General features: G+C 37.3%; 1 protein-coding gene and 2 long non-coding RNA genes across 7 annotated transcripts in view; 2 read left to right on the top strand and 1 right to left on the bottom strand.

Moving 5' to 3' along the window:
• Positions 1-9,292: 9,292 nt before the first annotated feature.
• LOC117950206 lies at positions 9,293-13,979 on the top strand. The gene is made up of 3 exons (XR_004657842.1): positions 9,293-9,422; positions 12,100-12,102; positions 13,968-13,979. It is a non-coding gene; the product is annotated as an uncharacterized LOC117950206 (long non-coding RNA).
• Positions 9,728-22,944, bottom strand: part of atp11b (ATPase phospholipid transporting 11B (putative)) — a 49,955-nt gene continuing 36,738 nt past the window's right edge. For 2 of the 5 annotated variants that reach the window (XM_034880996.1, XM_034880997.1), the window contains 2 exons: positions 15,743-15,906; positions 9,728-10,059 (listed from right to left, as the gene is read on the bottom strand). In XM_034880996.1, the coding sequence (XP_034736887.1) occupies positions 9,978-10,059; positions 15,743-15,906 (246 nt within the window). In that variant the 3' untranslated portion in view covers positions 9,728-9,977. Of the gene's footprint in view, positions 10,060-15,742; positions 15,907-18,472; positions 18,610-22,433; positions 22,520-22,944 lie in introns of those variants that run through there. The other 3 variants (XR_004657841.1, XR_004657840.1, XM_034880998.1) reach the window with 3 other exon arrangements.
• On the top strand, positions 17,288-21,482 carry LOC117950207. Its single transcript, XR_004657843.1, has 3 exons — positions 17,288-17,298; positions 18,950-18,952; positions 21,356-21,482. It is a non-coding gene; the product is annotated as an uncharacterized LOC117950207 (long non-coding RNA).

Genomic DNA, 22,944 nt, shown 5'->3' with positions numbered 1-22,944 from the left:
CATGTTTGATATATTGGACTGGTCAGATATTGTAATTAAAATGTTTCAAACATTTTACAAAGCGCCATGTCATTCTTGATGTACTCAAAGTGTGTGAATGTGGGTTGATTTGTGTAACATTTGCAATACTGTCACATGCTTTATAACATTTTGTCTCACAAACTATTTAGAACTTTAAGACATGCTATTGACTTTTTATGACATTTGTTTTATGACTTTCCCCCCCACACTATGCTATTAGTTTTTTCAAATTTTTATAACATACAACACTATGAATTGAAATATTTTTATGACATAAGTTTTTTATGTCTTCTTCGTCCGGATAAGCGGTCGAAGATGGATGGATGGATGGAAGTTTTTTATATTTTAATGACATACTATACAATGATTTTTTTTTTTTAAAGTAATGTAAAACTATACTATGACTTAATATTTGAGTGACATAGCCATATACATGTTTTGAGCTTTTTATTTTATAATACACTTTACTATGAATTTTTAAAATATTTTCATAACATACTGTGGTATTTTCATGACATGCTATAAGATCACTTCATAACTTTAATGTCATACTATGACATTTAAATTTATGACATGCTACACAGTGCCTTTAATATTTTATAACATACTATGCTGTGACCTGCTATACTTTTTAAAATATTTTAAACACTACTATGACATTTAAAAAAAATACATATATGACTTTTAATGATATACTATAATAGGACTTACACATAATTGTACGACATACTATACAATTACTTTTTTTATTGCGTACAATACTAGGATTTGTTTTTTAAACATCTTAATTGACTTTTTATGACATACTAGCACTTTTTTTGGCTTGCGACATTCATACTATGACTTTTTCAACTTTTTACATACTACACTATAACTTTTTGGAACTTTTTTTGACACACTATCCTATGACGTACATTTTTTTCTTTATGTTTTAATAACATATCCTCTGACTTTATGTTTGCATTTTTTATGACTTCTTTCAACATACTATACTGTGACCTTTTTATAACTTTTGACATACTATGACTTTTTTTTAGTATTTAAATGACATACTATACTATGACCTTTTAATAACTTTTTTTGACATGCTATACTATGACATTTTTTTTTGTATTTAAATGACATACTATACTATGACCTTTTAATAACCTTTTTTGACATGCTATAGTATGTTTATTTATGACTTCTTCCGACTTACTACACTATGACTTTTTCTGACATACTACTATATGACTTTTCATAACGTACTGTAGGTCTATGATTTTTTTTTAAACATATTATACTATAACTTTTTATGACATATATGAGAACTTGTTGACATCCATACTATGAGTTTTTTTCAACTTTTTTTCCAACATACTAGTTATAACTTTTTCAACTATTTTCAACACTATACTATGACATATTTTAATAACATACTCTGCTATGACTTTAACATTCTATACCATGTTTTTTACCAACAAAATATGACCTTTTTATAACTTTTTTTACATACCATACTATGTTTTTTTAAACTTTTTTTCAAGATAATATACTATGACTTTTTGACTTTTTACAACATACCATACTTGTTTTCATGACATGCTATACTATGACTTTTTGGAACTTTTTACAACAAACTAGACAATGACTTTTTTTAGGACTTTTTCTGACATACTATGATTTTTTTTTTTTAAGTAATGTAAAAATATACTATGATTTAATGTTTTATTGACCTTTGTATGTCATACTGTATACATACTTTATTTTATAATACACTTTACTATGACTTTTAAATATTTTCATGACATACTATGGTATTTTCATGAGTGCATAACATGCTATAAGAACACTTTATAACTTAAATGTCATACTATGATATTTATATTTTATGACATTTTACACAGTGCCTTTGATATTTTATAACGTACTATACTATGACATTTATGACAAACCATTCTATGTTTATTATTTTTAGTGACCTGCAATACTTTGATATTTTAAACACTACTATGACTTTAACATTGTATAACATTTACTATGACATTTAAAATAAAATAAAAATTCTGATATAACATGAATAACACAATTGTACGACATACTATACAATGACTTTTTTTGTGACATACCATACTATGATTTATTTTTTTAAAACATCTTAACTATGACTTTTTATGACATATAATAGCACTTCTTTGGCTTGCGACATTCATACTATGACTTTACAACTTCCTCCCCCCACATACTAATTCTAACTTTTTTTTTTACATACTACACTATAACTTTTTTTGACACTATACTATGACGTATATTTCTTTTATATTTTAATAACATATCCTCTGACTTTGTAATAACATTTTATTACATGTATGACTTTATGACTTTCTTTCGACATACTATACTATGACTTTTTTCGACACTATACTATGACATTTTTTTTATATTTAAATGACATACTATGACCTTTTAATAACTTTGACATGCTATGGTATGTTTATGTATGCCTTTAAGTATACTATACCATGACTTTTTATAACTTTTTTGACATACTATACTATGACTTTTTGAAACTTTTTACAACATACTAAACAATGACTTTTTCTGACACACTACTATATGACTTTTTTCATAACGTACTATAGGTCTACTATGATTTTTTTTAAACACATCATAATATGACTTTTTATGACATATATTAGGACTTTGTCGACTTTTGACATCCATAATGTGACTTTGTTCAACTTTTTTCCCAACATACTAGTTATAACTTTCTCAACTATTTTCCATACACTATACTATTACATATTTTGATATTTTAATAACATACTCTATGACTTTTTCATAACTAACATTCTATACCATGATTTTTTTCCAACAAAATATGACCTTTTTATAACTTGTTTTTACATACTACACTAACTTTGACACACTATACTATGACGTGTATTTTTTTCTTTATATTTTAATAACGTATGCGCCGACTTTTAATAACGTTTTATGACATGTATGCATTTTTTATGACTTTTCTTTCGACATACTATACTATGACTTTTTAGACAAACTATACTATGACTTCTTTCAACACACTGCACTATGACATTTCTTTTGATATTTAAATGACATACTATACTATGACCTTTCAATAAATAATTTTTGCGTTTATATCTTTTCAGATAAGAATTCATTCCATCTGAGTGAGCCCTGGAGTTCTGCACATCAGAACCTCTGTACACATTAACCAAAGCAGTTTGAACAGCAATTTGACATTGCAATTCCAGCAATTCTTTTTTCTGTCTGATGTGCTCCTCCTAAGCGTCCAGTTCATGTTTTTCCTTAAGGGCAGCTGCCTTAGCCATGAGAGCAGCCCGTTCCACCTCTGCTTTTGGCCATGCAGAGGAAGTTGTACCGGCCGGTTGATGAGCCTTTTTTGAAACCAACATTAGAAACGCTGTCCCCTGGACCAATATCATCAGTAACCACAGTTGTGGCTGGTGCAAGTTTAAGAACAGTTTTCTTTGGTGCAGCATCATCATCATCATCGTCATCATCATTATTTTAATTGCTCCCTTTTTTCAAGCAATCACGTTTCCATGTTTTGTATAATTACTTTATTTCTATGCATTTGGGTTTCAAACCATTCATTTTGTTTTGACATTTCATCCTCCGGTAGCCATTGTTTCAATAAGTCATGCAACTGTTCCGTTTCCACACAAAGTTTCAAACAGAGGTCATACTTTGTTTGAACCGCAGACACATTTCCCTTTGGAAGCATCAATTACTTAACTTCCTGTGTTAGCTTGTATAGTTTCTTTATCCCGGAATTCCTTTTTCGATTGGATATTATTTGTAGTTCCAGTGCTTTGGCCGGTAGTTTGACCGATCTTTTACCACGTTCATTTTCCGTTTTACGTTGATTGACAGCTGCAGACAAGTCACTCATTTTGATATAGATTTATCAAAACTGCTTTGTTAAGAATTTTAGCAGGATGTACCTGTATCTCTTGTATGAGAAGGCCAATCTCTTCCACACAGCTTGTAACAATTCTTGATTTGTCCTACCGTGATTCTCCTGCGGTGCTTTACGCAGCGCGGTCTCTCGGTCCCGGTGAGTGGGCTCAGCTGACGCGGAGCGACTGAAGCGCGGCTCTGTCCCTCCTCTTGCAAATCCAATAGTTCACTCTTTTGAAGCTAGTTTTTCAACATTATGTAGTGGCAATCTGTCCACAAATAATGCCACTGGGTGAAATCTGAAGCCCTTTCCAGCTCTTGCTGGTGCAAATAATAAAGTCCGCCGTCGTACGTTCAATCTTTATTGAACACATTTTTACATAAAAGCACATACAAAAAGACCGACTTGAATAATTAAAAGCCAAGAACGACAAGATCTAAAAACTCTCACACAGCTGAGGTTGAAAAACTGTGTGGCTTCCCGGATCCAGATTCCCCATCCACCTCACCTGTGATTCCCTTTATTATCTCCAATTAGCACCCACAAACAGGTGCGCAGGTGACGTAACAAACAACCATTTACGCAAAACCTCCCACCCACACACACACACACACGACTCTCAACATCCATACTATGACTATTTTTGACATTTGATGACATACTATACTATGGCTTTTTATGACTTTTATGACTTTTTTATGGCTTTTTATAACAAACCATACTTGAATTTTTAATGACATACTATACTATAACTTTTTTGGACATACCATGACTTTTTATGACATACTAACTTTTTCATGTTTGCTGCTATACTATGACTTTTGATGACATTTTCCAACATAATACACTATAACATACTATACTATGACTTTTTTGATTATATTTTAATGACATCAAATATTTCTTAATATTTTTGTGACAAACTACACTGACATTTTAATTCATATTTGTAAGTTTCTTGACATACTATAGTAAGGCTTGTATGATTTACCATAATTTGAGTTTAATATTTTACAACTTATAATTTGTTTATGACTTTTTCAACATACTATAGCATGACTTTGTGTTACTTTTTCCGAAAAATATACCGTTCTGACTTTTTTTAAAAATGTTGACATACTTTACTGTGCCTTCTTTAACATACTATGTATTTTTCAGACTTTATTCTACAAACTATACTATGACTTTTTATGAGTTTTCATGGAATTTTTATGACATACTGACTTTTTACTACACAGAATACTATTTTTAATAACATTTTAACATACCACACTAAGACTTTTTTTGATGAAGTATCCTATGACTTTTTTCCAACATAATACACTGACATACTATTCTATGACGACTTTGACATACTTATTTTAATAACATATACTTTTAATGACTTTTTCCACTTTTTTGACATACTAAACTATGATATATATAATATTTAGAAACATATTTTTTCATAAAAGTATTTAGATGAATGATGTTGCACTTCACAGACTTCTCAAAAATGTATTTATTTCGTAAATAGAACAGCATCTTCATAAACATCAACTTAAGACAGATTTACAGACAAGAGGAAGAGGGACGGACGGACAGACAACATATATCAGTCAACAAAAGAGTTATGATGGTGGTTTATTAATAGTCTGGTGCAGCATGAGTTACTGAGAAAAGGAGAGAATAAAAATTATTTCAATTAACCGTTCAGCATCGATCTGCAGCCTCAAGTCATTCCGGCTGATACTGAGTCACAGGACATTCTACGGCAGAAAACTGATCGGTTGACATTTTAATTTAGATTCCTCTTTTTAGCTGATTAGATCACAGGAACCTTAATTTAATTGAGGTCTGCAAACAGGGTTTTCCAAGAGCATCTCTGCACTGACAGCATTTCTGCAGAAAACTTTATATTTAGTTTGTTTCTAATGTAATTTATAGTAACAACCATACATTTGGCAATGGACTAGTTCAGGATATGGCCTCCGGCTGATGTGGTTACTTATGTATACTGTATATAAAGATAGAAAACAGTGACCAATTTCCATTTTTAATTTGGTCTTTGCACTTTCAGTTAATGGCCAATATTGCCTGAAGCAGCAGTGCTTGTGTTAAAACCACATCTCAATTTAACTCGGATGGTGCTTCTAAGGATGACGTGATCATCATCTGTACTTAAGCCCTGACAAAATGTTAAATGACAATTTTTTGAGTTATGGGGCTGAGTAATCTGCTTCTTCTACAATTCTCCCAGAGGACTTAAATCCAAAGCGTGCAGCTCTTTTGTAATGAAGATAAGATGACATCAGTGTTGCGATGCTTTGGAAAATCAAGTCTTGATCTTAACTTATGTCACAAAACAAGTGGGTATCTGAATATACAGTCTGGATAAAATGCAATTACATAAGACATGTAAGTATAGAAACCCAAATAGTCCAAAATTATCAACATAACAAAGACATTGTGAAATAACCCTATTGGTTTTTGTTTTTATCTTTTTAAGTCTTGATGGAAGCATTGTTTTTTTCATGTAACTGCTAATTGTTGCTTATTTGTATATCTGTGTTAATAGGACAAACTTACATGTTAGGTTTGTATTTACTCATAATTATTTTTGTCTTAATGTCTTAATTTTGAGCACTTTGGATTCCAAATGTGAGTAAAAGGGGGCTTTAGAAGTGCACTAACACTGCAGGTGTTTCTGTCTCTGGCCAGGGAGGACTCTCCCCCCTCCTCTGGAGTTTTCTTGCTGATTCCAAAGAGGAGTTTAGGTTTCTTACCCTGGCACGTCAAACATTTTGGGCTGGGTGAGGATTTAATATTGTCATATACTGACCTTCAGTGGAATTGCGCTGTGAAATAAATGTATAATGTCTCCTGTGGTTCTGGAGAAGCTGTCTACTTTAAAGTTTGAAAGAAAAAGGGTTATCCCAGCTCATGTTTTAACAGAAAGCAAGTATGGAAATATGTTAGCATTTACCGGGCTTACAAATGTTGCAGGGCCTTACAAATGTTGCAGGATCTAGTTTTTAAGTCCAGATATCAATGTCTCTGCTGTAATGTAGCAGGAGCCATGTTATGCAGAGGTTAAGTGAGGCATTTGTCAACCTAAAGAAACAGGGGTCCTCCAATTCCCATAATGCATCTCATTGGCATCCTAACAGCCACTCCATATGCCCTCATCTCTCAAACTCCATGCACCTTTTGTTTATAATGATGGTTTTCTGTCAATTATTTGAAGCATCAAGTACTCATTTGTCTGACTTCTCAGACTTCATTAAGCTTCGTTTAGAGCCACAGAGGACATTATCTCCACTGGCTGAGTACTGCTCTCCTGGATAAGTGAACTGAGTAAAGCTAGTGAAGTGCCCCTTTTAAAACAGCATTAACGTGTATTTTTCCTAAGTCCAGGTCCAAATTACTGGTATATCCAGGTGGACATTTTAATAGGAGATATTAAATGTAAATCTGGCCTGATCATTATCTGCTGGGTTGTAGGATGGAGCGATCTAACTGGAAGTTTGAAGGTGTCCTTTGCTATTTGAAAATGTCCTTTAAGATTACAAACATTAATCTTTCAGGTTACCTCCTGATTACAGGTTTTAGATCAAGTAAAACATTGCGAGAGGTTGCTGCATTCAACACAAACAGAAAAAAAGTACCGCAATAATAAATAGACACTTTCATTGCCAGTTGCACCTGTATTAACAGAAAGGATATAACAGACCAATGTATGCATCAAACAACGTGTACCATATAGAAAATAAACATCAAGAATATTCAATAAATTGACGGACAAAAACATGATTGACTCTCAGACTTCTCTTAACAGTAACCACAGCAACAGAAACTTCCTATGACTCTGTATTTTCCCTGTGTGGGCTGAGGCATGTCCTGGTCATTGTTGTGTGGTTGTTGTTGATGTCAAGTTTAAAACGGTTGTCTTGAAACGTTTCTACACTTCTGGAGACAAAATTAATTCTTCTACAAGTAAAAACCTTCACACTTTTCCTTATTTCACCTTTTTTTGGGAAGAAAAGGGGTCAAACCAAGCGTCACAGACAAACATTTGACCTGCGGGCAGCATGTGGCCACAGTGATCGTACAAAGAGCTTACAACATGGCCGCTATACAAAGAACACACACACACACACACACACACACACACACACACACACACACACACACACACACACACACACACACACACACACACACACACACACACACACACACACACACACACACACACACACACACACACACACACACACACACACACACACACACACACACACACACACACACGATAGAACAACGTAACAGCAAAAACATGATTCAGATGATTACAATGGTGACAAATGAGCACTGAATTGAGACAACAAAATGTGATTTTGATATGTGACTTGTGCAAACGCTCTGCTTTTCTTTCCATCTCTGTAGGAGCTGAATTATAAATATCTGATACATCTATCCGTCTAAAAATAGAGACATTCTTCTGTCCGGGTCAACATGCATCAGCCGTGATTTGTAAGAAGCATCTCGCCATTTAAGCCATTTTTGTCTTGCTGAAACAAAAATGGTACCATCATCTGACCCAATACCTGGGTAATATTTTTAGGCAACTGAGTGGGATGATTCTACCTATATAACCTCATTAAGTCAGCCTTCAACAATGATCCTGTTACCTCAAAATATTCCCTGAGCATCATGGTCTTTAATGCAGAGATCTCTTTGTTATTCGGGCCGAATGAGAAAAGGCAGTCGAGGGGAACAAGTTTCCAAACACAAAGTAACAATAGGCTCAAACAGCTTCTATCCGCAATAATCTATCAAAAGTTATGTCTTCTTGACATAACGTATGGCTTTTTAAACAAACCCCACCCGGTCTCCTTCAGACCAACGCCCCACTGGGAGACATAAGGCCTAAAAAGTCAGACGAGAAAGCAGCACGAACAATAATAACAGTCTTCTTAACAACGGTATAAGTTTCTGTCCAATCAGGCACAAAAATAAACACTCCAGTCTGAATCCTTTGGTCATTGGTTCCATGTTAGAGATGAGTCTCTTTGTACAACATTTTACGGAGTGCTGTAGTTCCTAAGGAATCAAGTCTAGACGTTAACAGAACCAGCAAGGCTCATAAAGCTACAGGTAGTCAGCTTTTTCCCTTTCAATCTGAATGAAAAAGAAGGTGCAGCGGAGCCGACAGCTCAGAGAGGAAGTTTGTAGAAGCAACAATGACACCTCTGAGATGTACTGCTAATGAAATGTGACTTTGCGGATCTTCTGTCGTGGTGCTACATGGTCGATCCTAGTGACTGGTGTAGACGAGCTACCTCAGTCCTGTGTTGAGGTCAATGGCATGTCCAAACCACCTCGGTTACGTTACAGCCCTCAGGCTGCAATGCTTTGAGCAGCTGCTTCCTAGCATTACCTAGAAAGTCCAGATCGTTAGGGATCTTCATTCTGTGCCTAAAATATGTAAGTTTGGCAACTGTGCCGATATTGAAAAATAAATAGCTGCATGAGAGTTCATGTAACGGAGCTGACATGTATTCTTCTTTTTATATATATATATAAAAAAAAAGAAGAAAAAAAATTTAAATATGCTGTTTTTAGACAGTTGTGCAGGACTCACAGAGACTGAGTAAGCAGCAGGACTCGGACTTCTTGCTGCTCAAATGCTGACTGGATATTCCTACAGGAGTAGCTCCAAAGAGGTTTGCTTCACGCCATGCTGACTTGCTCCACACTTCATTTTTTATTGACTTTCATGTTGCAGCTCTTATCTGACGTCTTTCTTAAACTTTCTACTAGAAATGCATTCACTCGGGAAAAACTAACTGTTGAAGGAGAAGCAGCCTGCTTGCACCGAGCCGAATCCTTTGGTTTCACATGATGCGTCAGCGTTGCATCCAGCTGAGAATATATTGAGCTTAAATTGAAGTAGGTTTCTAAAATGGTGGCAGGGGGTCGGGGTGATTATGTGGAGTGGAAGCTCTCCCCCAGCTCTGCATGTTAGAGTCAGTGGCCCTGGGAGTCAACAGTGGGTGGCCTCGATGGGCGACAGGGTCAGGATGCTTCGATCGTTGGAATAAGAGTTCTCCGTGTCGCTCCAAGACCTAAAAACAGGCAGCAGTGACTGAGGGTTAGGAGACTGACGGAGTGTGTGTGTGTGTGTGTTTGTGTGTGTGTTTGGTTTGAGAGTAGTGGGAAACAATAGGAGCTAACATACTGTTTTATAGAGGTTTGCAATTACAATCTACAAAACCAGATGGGAAGAAGCAGAGAAGAGTGAGGGATGGTAGAGTGAAGAGTTAGTAATGGATGTGATGGTGTTAGTGATGAGTTTCTAAAGTCCCGCCTCATTAACTCACAATATAACAGGCCCAGCTTCAGAGAATCACATTTAAAGAAAGTATATTTTTTCAATCAGCCATGGGAGTCCTACAATAACACACTCTTATTTGCCAAAGTTGGAACAGTTTGGGTTATTTAACATGAAAGACTTCTGCTTGTCCTGTCCCGCTGTATTCACTGGTTTGAAGAGTGTTGAGTGTTATGGGGTAACTAGGGATATCGTGGTTTTTCACCAAAACACCTTCAGATGTCTAATCCAATACACATTTGATGAAGGCATATCTATTAATTATCGTTTTTAATTGAAGTATGAGAAAAGTACACAGAGAAATGGAGTTTTGAGGTGCATCAAAGTCCATCTGTGTTAAGCTAAGCCGGTACAATGATTACAGTACATTATACTTCTAATGCTTATTTGTATTACATTTGAACATAATAAAAAGGCCACTAATTATTACACTAAGGACTTAAATATGGCTGATCAGGACCTGCTGATGCCATGATCTAGATTAAATAGAATCCAGGATGGGAAAGAAAAAACATTTAAATCTTAGTGTATGCATTTAATCTCTTATTTGCTTAAAACAATCTTTCTGCAGGGTGGAGTCATAGTAGACCAATGTCCTTAAAAACTGTTAAAAAAGGTTCTTTGCTGCAAACGCATGGTGCTTCTTAAAACACAAGTCAATGTCATTCTCTTCTAAGTAATTCCGATGTTTAAACCGGCTTTGTTTTCTATTTCCGTTTTTCTGGTTTGTTCTTAGAGGAGCGAGGAGGTGAGACTTGAGATACTCGACTCATGGATAAAAATCAACACAATCATCATAAAAAGAAATAAATCTCAACAAACAAGCAGCAGCAGCAACATCCTTTCATCATATATCCACTCTCATGCTTTCCAGCACTCATAACTGATTGTCTGCAGGTAAATATACTTCCTTATGTTTAGATGTGTATTTAAATATCTTTTTTAAACAAAAGAAAGTTTCATTTTCCAGAAAATTAAACATGTATGCATATAGTATTAAATCTATGATATACAGTAGATTTTTACTTAGAGACATGACAGAGGCCCAGTTCCTTTCTCTTATTAGGTTGGAAAGCTGGATCTTCTTTGGAAAAGTCTAACAAAGACAACACTAGCACACTATCTCAACCTTTTCTAGACCAATCAAAACTGTGTACAACTAAACTGCCTGTGATCGGGCTGGATAAGAAAAAAATCTATTACATGGAAACCAACAGCTTGGTCTATTCCTAAAGGTCACAACAAACCAACCGCCAGCATGCTGACTCGCATCATAGGGGAACCAGGGTCAATGATCAGAGCGTCTACCTCAAAGCACCAGCGGGGAGGAGCAGAGAGACTGTGGTTCAACAACATCCTGAGTTCAAACAGTACCTCCATTCTGGCTGCTACACCTGATCTTCACATGACTGCACGAGTAAAGCCGGAATATTTTGTAGCTGAATGCTTGAAGAGATGAAGACAGCACCTGTCCACCCATATCTTCCGGTGTTTTTTTATTTCTAAATGTCAGCTGCTTTTAAAGTTAAATTAATTCTCATGATATTTAATTTAACGCTGCTCTATGAGATGAAGACAACCGTTTTAAGACCTTATAAACAAGAAAACAGTCCCACCCAGGGACTTTAAATAGGCTGATGACTCAATGGTGGTTTGACTGGGGGCACTCTCACATGCTACATCACCAGCTCGGCAGGCTACCACGGCTGGGGTCAAACGGTAACATATCAGTGCTAAAACCATATTTTCTCCCCAGGTACAGCAAAACAAAGAGGACGTTATTATTTTTGGGATAAGCTGAAGGGAACATGAACCCCCCAAAAACAACAACTGAATAGGCAGGTTTCTGACAAGACAAAGCTCATGGGGGACGTTAAGAGCACATGAATAATTAATCTGGGAGGTCAAACAACATGCAGAATATGCAGATTTCAGACACAGAATGACAAGGACACAGACAGACAAAGAGAAAAAAGAAGACAAGTGCAAAGGACAAGTGTGTGAGGGAGCACAAATACATACAGGTTTACATTGTATACAAAGTACCAAAGGCAACAGCGGCCCCCATGCAACAAGACAGAGTCTGGGCATTCTTGTTTTGTGGCCTGTAGTGGACAAGACAGGTGGAGTTTTATACAGTAATTCAAACACGTGAAGACGGTAAACTCCACCCACCTGGAACACCCCTGGTGAAAAAACGAGCATGTCCCCCAAAGTTGGCCTCTTCTCAGAAGCACATATAAGGCTTCAGGATTCAGTTGAAAAAGACTAAGAGATACAGGAGGTAGCCCAAAAAAGACTCAGAGACTTAATTTTCCCAGCAGCCTCTCTGGTTTAGGGTACCCTTGTTCTAAGATAAGAGGAGGATGAGGCGCAAGAGATGAGACAGCAGCAGAGTTTTCATCTACAGTGTTTTTCATTTTTTTATTTAACCATTATTTTTTTGAAATAATGATGCATTTACTTAGAGACGATTAATAGAAGTTGCAACTTTTAATAAAATTTCAAAGGTTCAACAATCCCGCTTCAAAGCAGACTTGGAGAATAAAATTTGTTGATGAAATAATCGTGTATGACGGTTTAACAGCATCTTTTTATATATCCAGATACTACCAAGTATATTTATTCACTTTCAACTATCTTTGATGTTTAAGTAGCCTTTCTTGGAAATGCCAATGGAAGTTAAAAGTCTTTCTTTTTTCTTTTTTACATTTAAAGATCTAAGTATAACTTGTTTGACATTCAGATGAAGGCGCAGCTGGTCAGATTTGACAAATTCACACTGGCAAATATATTATGAAAAAACATCTTTGACTCAGGACATCCGTGTCCGTTACTGCATTGTCCCCCTTAGCCATGGATCAAGCAGCCAGCTACAGTTGGGCTTCCAGTATATAACAGATAAATACTTTAAGTATTAGATATGTTTATAAATATGCTTACAATGTGTCCTTTGCAGTCATTAAGTATGATATATAGGACTGGGTGGATACATTCCCTTTCCCCCTATGGCAGTATCCTAGCATTAAGGCCAAATGTAGGCTGAGTCTCACTAGTCTTTCATTTATTCTGTGGCTTTATGCTTTACTTCCTCAAACCCAGAAGTTATAGAAGAAGAAGGGGAAGAATGAGACGAAGGTACGTGGAAAGCAAAGGAGGGGTGAGGAAGTGGAGAGGGGTGAGAGAGAGTTGGTAGTAAGCTAAGAACACAAGAGATAAAAACTAAACCTTCATATTCAGGCCCAATTCTATTTGTTGATTGTGTCCTTTCTGAATCTACAGTATGAAGCCCATCTAAGCAGAGCTTATTAACTAATGTTTTATGTTTATCCTTCTGGGAGTACTAATTGGCTGCTGTTTGCTCAGTTTGCAGAATTCAATTGGCTGCCTTGTGCAAAAGTTAGTAAACACATCAGTCACTCCCACAGGAAGAAATTCATCTAAATGTAATAATATATTAAGTGGATATTTGACCCCGGAGCATTCGGACAAAGATTATTTTCTTTCAGTGACGTGATCTTGACAGCAACTGAAATCACATTTAATGGATCATATCCCAACCACCTCTATCTAAGGAATATTAAAAGGTATGAGTATTAAAATGCAGGACCCCTACTATGCTCCTGACTGGCTGAGGGAAAGTTACAAATCATTGGATGATTATTAGATGATGATTTTTACAAAGGGATGTTGTTAGCCAGTCACAATTGTATATCTCTAGTATGAGATTGCTCATAAGACTGCTGTACTACATCTCCCAGGCCTGACTGACCAGGATGACACATTCATCTACTCAACCACAGAGAGTCTGCAGGTTGCTGTCCAAAGGGGCATAAGGGAGGGACAGTGCATTCCTTGTTTGACCTGCATGCTGTCATTACCTTTACACACACACACACACACACACACACACACACACAGACAGGCACGCACGCACGCGCCTCTGTGCAAGTTTCACACACAAACAACAAGAATGCTACATCTTCATTACTGATGTAATCAATACTAAGAGTCCCAAGCTGTGTTGGGTAGTATTGATTACTCAGCAGAAATGGCTGATCAGGTCAATTAATCAATGACCCCACTGAGTCTCTGGGATTCAGCAGAAAAGATACAATATCTCTGAAACTGCAGATTGGACAGCCAAGCAAACAGTGAACTCAGCTTACTTGTCTGCACTTAAACCGCACTAGGCAAAAATAGTAATAATTTTTAACAAAAAACAAGTTGTTTTATCATCCTCTATCACAAAGTTGAACTGCAGCAGAAAAGAGTATTTTATGTGCACTTACTGAGAGCTCACTTTGTGCAGTTAACTGACATCTTGCAAAATTGCTAAATGCAGCTTGAAAGCTAAGTTGTCACAACCCATCACTTAGAAAGCACTTCCACATCTCTTCATTCGTAGGTTAATACTAGAGATGTGTTCATCCAAATTTGGTTACTCGGATCATATACTCTTCGACAAGCTAGCCTCACCTCAAGTGGAGAAGCACTCAAATAAACAAGAGGGCCTACAGGAAAATCTAGGAGTCAACCTAAAGCTAACAAGTTAACTTAATAATTGACATATAGACAATGGTGTCGTCTGTTAAAGTGCATTACAGATCAGGCAGTTCTCCTTGAATACTGGCTAATTGGGCTAATTTGGACTCCAACCTTTGATTTTAAGAGAATACTGAACAGAAACAGAAGAAACAGACGAGACAGACAGGAAAATCAGATCATAGCATAGCATAGATGATTAAGACATAGACACATGGGCTAATAGACAGACCCACCCCAATGTAGGGGCTAGATAGACAAGACAGGTTACATAGTGTAGCATTAAGCCCTGTTGGGTGCCTGTATATCGCAGCATGTCTCTGTTGTAAGGTCCTAATAAAAATACCAAATTCTCCCTGGCAAGACTGCCATTGCAGTGCATGCTATGAAGAAGGCATGGTCATCACAATCTATTCAGTCATTGGTCTCTATGATTTTGGTTACAAGGTGTTAATGATGTATTTAGTTAGATAGTACACTACTGTGGATATGCTATTAAGCACATTGTTTTTTTCAGCTTGATCAAAATGTTCAGACTCAAGACTTTGACGGAAGTAAGAAACTCAGAATAGTGCAGTCCATGATGGCTTGATCAACACATCTTCCGCCTCTAAGTCCTCGTTTGGTTGCTGTCAACCAGTTATGCTAAGGCGCACCTTAAAATCAGTTTCTTTGACTGCCTGAAACCCTGCTCCTCCACAACAGTATGCTCAACCTGCATTGGGTCTTTACAAAAAAAAGACTTACAGTAGAGTTGTGGCCACATAATGGCCTATAACAGTCAAGGACTGCAGCACAAATCTTTAACACCAAGAGGTGGTGTGGGTTTATTGAGATCCATAAGCATTGTTTCTTGTTGTTGTCCTTCCCACCTGTTGCTGCGGCTGGATGTGTGGCAATGATTGGTGCTGGCCTGACACTGCCTGGTCATTTGCTCCAGGAGGCTGGCCAGGCGGGAACAGCCGCTCTGCCCATGTTGGTAGCAGCACATGGACTCCACACAGCTGAGGGTCTGCGATTGGGGGGCTGAGAGAGACTGGAGAGGAAAGAGGGTGTGAGAGCACAGGAAGAGCAGAAGGAAAAGGGGACAAAAGAGGGAGAAGCAAGTGGAGAAAAAGGAAAAAGAGAGAAAAAAATGAATACCAACACAGCACAGTTTCACTGTCACATTCTGACAGGATGGTGGATGGCTTGAGGACAACATATTGCATGCTGTCACAGCAAGAATGGTGTACAGGGAAAACATTCAAAACATGCTTGACAAGGGATTGAAATGTTGCAAAAAATACATAAAACCTGTAAACATCTTTGAGAAAGTCTTTGAGAACACAGGAAACAAGGTCAAAATGTATGTAAGGGTGGCTGTACACAAACCTCTCACTAACAATAATAATACTGAAAACATATGTTTATGACTAATCAGTCTTTTCAGTTAGCCAGAGATACATTGGTGGACAAAGCTGAATGAAGTTGTTGCCTAGAAACCGGCAGGGTCAGGGGGCTCTGTTTTTCTGAATCAGCACCAGAGAGAGAGAGGGGGGGAGAGAGAGAGAGAGAGAGAGAGAGAGAGAGAGAGAGAGAGAGAGAGAGGAAACAGAGTGCGAGGTTACACCCTTGTAGTTTCCATCCTGTATGGTCCTTTCCTACAGCATAATGGGACAACATAACGATATATTAAGCCTACATCTTAAATTTGTACATTTTGCTAATTATAAAATTATTATTTTTTGGGAATATTAATTAGATGTTAAGATTAAAAACTTAACTCAGGAGGACAGAAACTTTTCTGTTCTTTTCAAAGTTCTAAAACCTTCAGTTTTTTTTAGCATATGTGAAGCTAAGTCAACACTTAGAAGCTTGTTATGGTCTACAATGAGAAAGTTGAGGTATTTTAAAAATGTCAAATTTTTTTACTTCCATATTCTATAATTTGACGTTGTCTCCTGTGAATAGCCCTAAATTTGACTATTTTGTAGTTGAATGTGTATTCCACAGTGCTTTGGATTGTGATGTTGCGGTTGTTGCATTTCTCTGCAGCAGAAATTGGAGAAACTGTTGGCATGAAACCAATTTTCTGGTTCTTGGCTGGCAAAAGCAAAACACACAGAGAGGACAATGTGATTTATCCTGGCAAGGTCAGTTTTCCCCGGATAATAAATGTGTGCTTTTGCTCCTTCTTTATCGGAACATATTTTTTATTCTCCATTTAAAAAAAGATTAACAGTTAAACAAAGAAAAAAGTTGTAGAATGATTATTCCAAACACACATACAGTAAAAGCAGTGGCAACAGCAAAATCACAGCAGCTCTAAAATACAAGATTTAATCTACCAATCGAATCAATCTGTGAAGCAGAACCAGTCAATACAGGGCTTTTGCTGTAAATCAGAAGGGTAGACTCAATGGAAGCAATGGCGGGCAGAATTGAGGTACTGCAGTTTTCAGTGACAGTTATTTCACAATTAAGCTTGCTCTTCACCTGAGATACGAACTAGAAAGAAGTAGGTTTCTGAGGAACCGTTTCTTGCAAGTTATTTTATTTGTTCTAAAGAAGCCACAGCAATATGATGACTGAAGTAAAACCAAGCCAAACCTGTATATAGTTCTCTTGTATACTGAGATTTACGGGAAAACAAAGCCTACATTGAAGGTTTTGTCAAAAAAGGGCTTAGGACTCAGTGACAGCTATATGGGTGACATAATCCCCTTGTTGATTTACTTTATTAACTATAGAGTTCAGCTCAAGTTCATGTTTGTTGTCCTTTTTATTTAGCATAATATGTTGGTTTACACAACTCCAGATAGCAGAGTATCTGTGGCAAGACCTTTTTGGTGACTCTGCACAAGAAAATGTAATTAAATTGTGTTTACAGTATTATATGACACTCACAACTCGCACTTTGTATATAGAGAAAACAAAATACTGCAAGTCTGAAATTATAGCACAAAAGAAAAGAGGAATTTAAAAATTGTACATAAAAATCATGCTTGAAACGCAAAAGGGATTCTATGAAATATCAAATACTTACAAGCAGAGAATGATATATAATTAGGACTTTAATATGGAGTGCAATGTAATGGTGGGATTGGATGGTTGAACAAATATACAGCAAAGACAAAGTCAAAAGACAAAGCATGCCAATAGCACTCTCTCTCACTCTAAACACTGATCCCAGATCTGATCAACAACAGTGAAAGGTGACTTGAGACCAGAGTAGAATACGATGAGGACAACCATGATAGGGTAAGGGACTTAGGGGTTAGTTGTACCTGTGTAAGAAAGGATGAGCTAATTCATGTTTGGGAGAAGATGGGGCCATTCATACAGGAAGAGAGACCGACAGGGCTGATACAGGAATAGTAATTTTTTCCCATGGGAAATAAAAGGGCTTTTGCAGGAGCAGCTGTGGCATCCAGCCGTGGGTGAATGACTGAAGGTGCAGGGTGTTTTGAAGGAATATAAGTACATATGTTGTTGACTGCAGCGGTTAGGGCGTGCAGAGGGTTGGTTAGGGCGTGCAGAGGGTTGGTTAGTCCTCGGGTGAAGCCATAATGCTGGGGCAGTGACAGCACAACAATGGGAGGGAAGTATGGTACTACTACCTAGGGGAGCAGGGGTCTGGGCCGGGAACAGCAGGGGGAGGATAAGCAGCTAGCAGGTGCCAATTGTCCTCCCCTGGGCTCCGCTGGGCTTTAACAGGGTCATATTCTGGGCCGACTGAACCCTCACCCTCTTCCATCTGAAGGACACAAGATGCTTACAGTGAGCTCAGCTGGCTAGTCAAACTAGCTCATCAGTCAGCCAGGTAGACTGTGGGTGGGTAAGACATTTACACGGCAACACAACAAGTAAAGCATGCCTGTTGATTACTGATCACACTGCAAAAATATCCACAGTATTTATTTTGTCTCATATTTAGTCTTGAAAAAGTTAGTTTTGGTACACTTTCAGGAAATTACATTTTACGGTTTGTGACCTTTATTAATGGGAACTTATATATATCTTTTTCAACCTGGACACTATTTTTCCAACTGACAGATTGAACAGCAAAACCTTTAATTGGTCCAGTATTGAGCAAGAACGTTGTGACCAGCCGCCATTAACCAGGCTGCAATGTAATTCTAAAGGACAACTATTTACTCAGTTAAAATATTTTTGAGGTGATTTTCATTCAAGCAAGTTTAAAAAAAAAAAAATTTAAATATGTTTTGTGAATATATTGACTCAATATGGGACTAAATGACTGTGGCTACAGTGGATACGTTTTTCAGTGCTGCTTCTTTATTAACCAGCAGATTAATGAGTCCGTTAGTAAACAAGCAGTCAGTCCGTCAGTCAGTCCAGGCTGCACTGTAGGGGGCCAGTTAATTACATTTCTGACCCTCATTCCACAGTGGGCTCTCATACAATTATACATACAGTACAAAGAGACCAAATCAATGCTGGTCCGTTTTTAAAGCCCTTTACGAGTGACCTCATCAACAAACTTCAACATAGCAACACAGTTGAGAGCACATTTTTGGCGTACAAGGCAAATAACAGGACACATATGTGCATCCCATGTCTTATTCCCCTGCTACACTTCTGAACCTCATCTTAATTGGCACTGTGAGATAAGGTCACTGGAGGAGGGCTTTAATTCCTCATGAAAGCAGAGACAAGTGAACACAGAAAAAAGCTGCAGGCAAAAGAAAGATATCTTGAGGGACGCATCGTTGTAGTGCAGATAAGAGCAAATCTATAAGTATCCAAACCAATTAACCTGCTGCTGAAGCTATCAGTGCTACAGAGAAGGCAAACAACAGAAAACCCAGGAGATGGCTCTGGGTTCTTTTGTGATTACCTCCCTCTAATTTATTTAGGAAAAAAGAAGATAGATGCTGGAATTAATTCAACAGAACTGAATAAATTGCGGTAAAGACATAAACATGAGTACACACTTTGGTTTTGAACCCGGTAAGAGCATCTTGTTTAGTTCTACCAATTTGACAAACAATTTATCTCACACGGAGGAAATAGCAGCTCTTTTGCATAATGTGCTTTGTACCCTCCCTTGCCATAATGAACACAAAACTTATGATCAGTCAGCCCACAATTTCTTTCTGCTTATTGAGTATGAGGAATGGGACCTGCATTGCCTATATTGTTAATGATTAGGAATACCATCTTAGTTGCTTTTTTTTTAATCTAGGCTTATATTTATATAGATACAGAGTAGCATTCACTAGCAAGTGCAACAGAACCATAAGAGTTAACGTGCCATATAGCTATAAGGATCGCATATGCACGCAGAAAGCATTAGCCTTGAAAAGACATTTACCATACTAGGGCTTCAAATAGAGTAGAGTTATTTTCATTATAAGTTAATGCGCAGATTTTTACCTCAATTTATTATTTGTACTATAAAATGTCAGAAAATGCCCATTACATCGTCCCATAGCTGCATTAAGCAATGCATGACCAATAGTCTAAAACCCAAAGATGTTCAATTTACTTTTCAGAAAAGCATCAATCCTCATAACTTGGGAATCAGGAAATATATTTGGGTATTTTTTAGACTGAAACGATTAGTGGTTGATCCTAATTAATGATGATTAATTGTCTGTCTATCGACAAATCAATTAGTTGACTAATCAGTGCAGCTTTAATCATACACAAAATACAGATTCAAGAATATTAACATACTGTATATTTCACATGATCTTGGACAGTTACACACAAGCAAAAGTTAAACTCTTAAGACTTAACATTTCTTATGTTGACTTGTCAAGACAGAGCTGTCCAAGATAAAGATAATTTTTTGATCAATAAGAGCTGACACTATTGTTAGCAAGTCGGTTTCTAGTGACAACTGCAATGATGGTACAGGATCTTCAAGTCATCAGTTAAAAACAGCTGCAATAATAACACAGCAGTCCGTCATGCTTCTAAAAAGCCAGCATCATGCGGCTGTGCAAGGCAGCCCAGACCAGTCCAAGTGTCTGTCATGCAGCTGTAGTGAGGTATCAGTCTTATGCTGTGGGTCTGCTAAAACCATGCAGCGGGACTGCAACTCTGAGGTTAGGAGGGTGAATCCAGTTTGACGGTGTGTTTGTCTGGGCGTATGTCAAGAGGGCGGACCATGCTGAAGATAAAAGGGGTGGTGTGATGGGCTGCCCCGATGTGACTGGATGATGTGTCACTTTAACATGAGTGTGGCATGCCAGACTGAGGTTGTATGACAACACCACTAGCTGTTGGTCAGGAGGTCAGGGCAAGTGCTCAGATTTAGGGCTAATGCAGATGCAGGGACGGACAGTTATAACAACTCAGGACCCCAAATAGGGGCCCTGTACGACAACATTGCTATAAAGCTATGAGTGCTAGGGGGGAGAAAATTAGAAAACTAAGACAATTAAAGAGCCCCTATTATGCTTTTGGGGATTTTACCCATCTTTTAGTGTGTTATATAGTTTTTCTGTGTATGTAATAGAGCAAGTATAAAGTAGGGCTGTCCTCGACTAAAGAAATTCTAAGTTGACAAACACTTATATGATTTTGTTGACTAACTGATTAGTTGATTTAATCAATCAGAGCAATGTGCTTTGAGAGGTGGTTAAGACTAGAAAAGCACAATAATAGCACAAAAAAGCACAAAATAAAAACATTTCCTGAACATCAAAGCCTGTAGACCTATTCTAGTAGGCCCTAAGAGTACAAATATTATGCTGAAAAGGAATACAATAATAGGGACTCTTTAAGTAATTAATTCGCTCAGTCATTCATTTGTTCAAAAATGGGGGATGGGGGGGGGGGGGGGAGAGAATAATGAGAACCATGCAGGAGTGGTAAACGTCTCAGAACACATTCTCTACGTCAGCCTCTCACTTAAGCGCAACTCATGCAGCAGCTGAAATGCTTGATGTAACATTTGTTTGCATTATCTCCTGCCCAAACAAAGCCCCAAAATATGTTTAGTTCTCCCCCCCCTATCCAAATCATAGAGAATGCAGATTGGCTTTTTCAGGGCATGCAGTCATAGATTTAACAGAAAAGCAACGATTCCAACATTAACAGCACACGTCTCTGCAGTCAGTGTACTACCAGTGTTAGAAACAGGCCTGAGGGGGGCTAAATTAAGTCCAGACCTGGGAGACACTTCATTTCAGTATTGTCTGAATGATCATAAAGAGGAGCGCTTGTTTCACAAAGCAATATTTCTAGGGGCTGTCCATGTTATACTGTAGATTAGATTTTAACACCTGGATTTAAAAAGGTATGTAATGTGATTTTTTGGTACCAATCATATTCTGTTATTGAACACATGAAAAATTTCTCAAAAAAAAAAAAAAAAAGTCCCTTTAGCGGTTTAAAAAAGTGCTAAAATATTTGAAATACACATTCAAGGAGCATCCATGCAGGGAGATGACACAAACCAGTAATGTTGGCTGACTATTCCCAAACAAATACAGATCCCATAGAATTATTGCTTTTGAAAAAAAAAACACTCCTGGAATACTGTTAATTGAATTCATTGTTGGATGTATTTTAAGCCCAGGTCTGACCCACTTTCATCTCCTCTACCTAATTTTGCCCAGCTGGCTTTTGGCTCTGGACAGAGGCTGCAGAGCGATGAAGTCATCCCCTATCGCCACACGGTTGGTATACATCTACACCAGGATACACAGATAGTAGGAAAACACACACGCACACACACACGCGCACACACACACACACGTTAGATCAAGATCTCTCACATACATACTTTCAAAAATGTATTGTAAACTGTATCCCCTTCCAGAATCACACACACACACACACTCACACAAAGACAAAACGGGACATAGGTTAGAGCAGAAAAGACAAACACCACATAAGATTAGAAAAGGCAGTTAATTGTTTTCTTAATAAACAAGGAGACTTTTGAATAGAGGGAGGAAGAAGGTAAAACATAAACAGTCTCCAGCTGAACAAATCTTTACAATAACAGATAAAGTCAAGAGGAGACATGCACGTTTTTAAAGCCCATGTTGCAAGTTAACATCCACTGTTGATTATTGGGTACAAAAAACACTCAAGATATGTATATCATTTT

This window comes from Etheostoma cragini, chromosome 9 (assembly GCF_013103735.1).
Source record: "Etheostoma cragini isolate CJK2018 chromosome 9, CSU_Ecrag_1.0, whole genome shotgun sequence".
NCBI lineage: Eukaryota > Metazoa > Chordata > Actinopteri > Perciformes > Percidae > Etheostoma > Etheostoma cragini.
The sequence above is the reverse complement of the archived record's forward strand: the minus strand, read 5'-3'. Positions and strand labels throughout refer to the sequence as shown.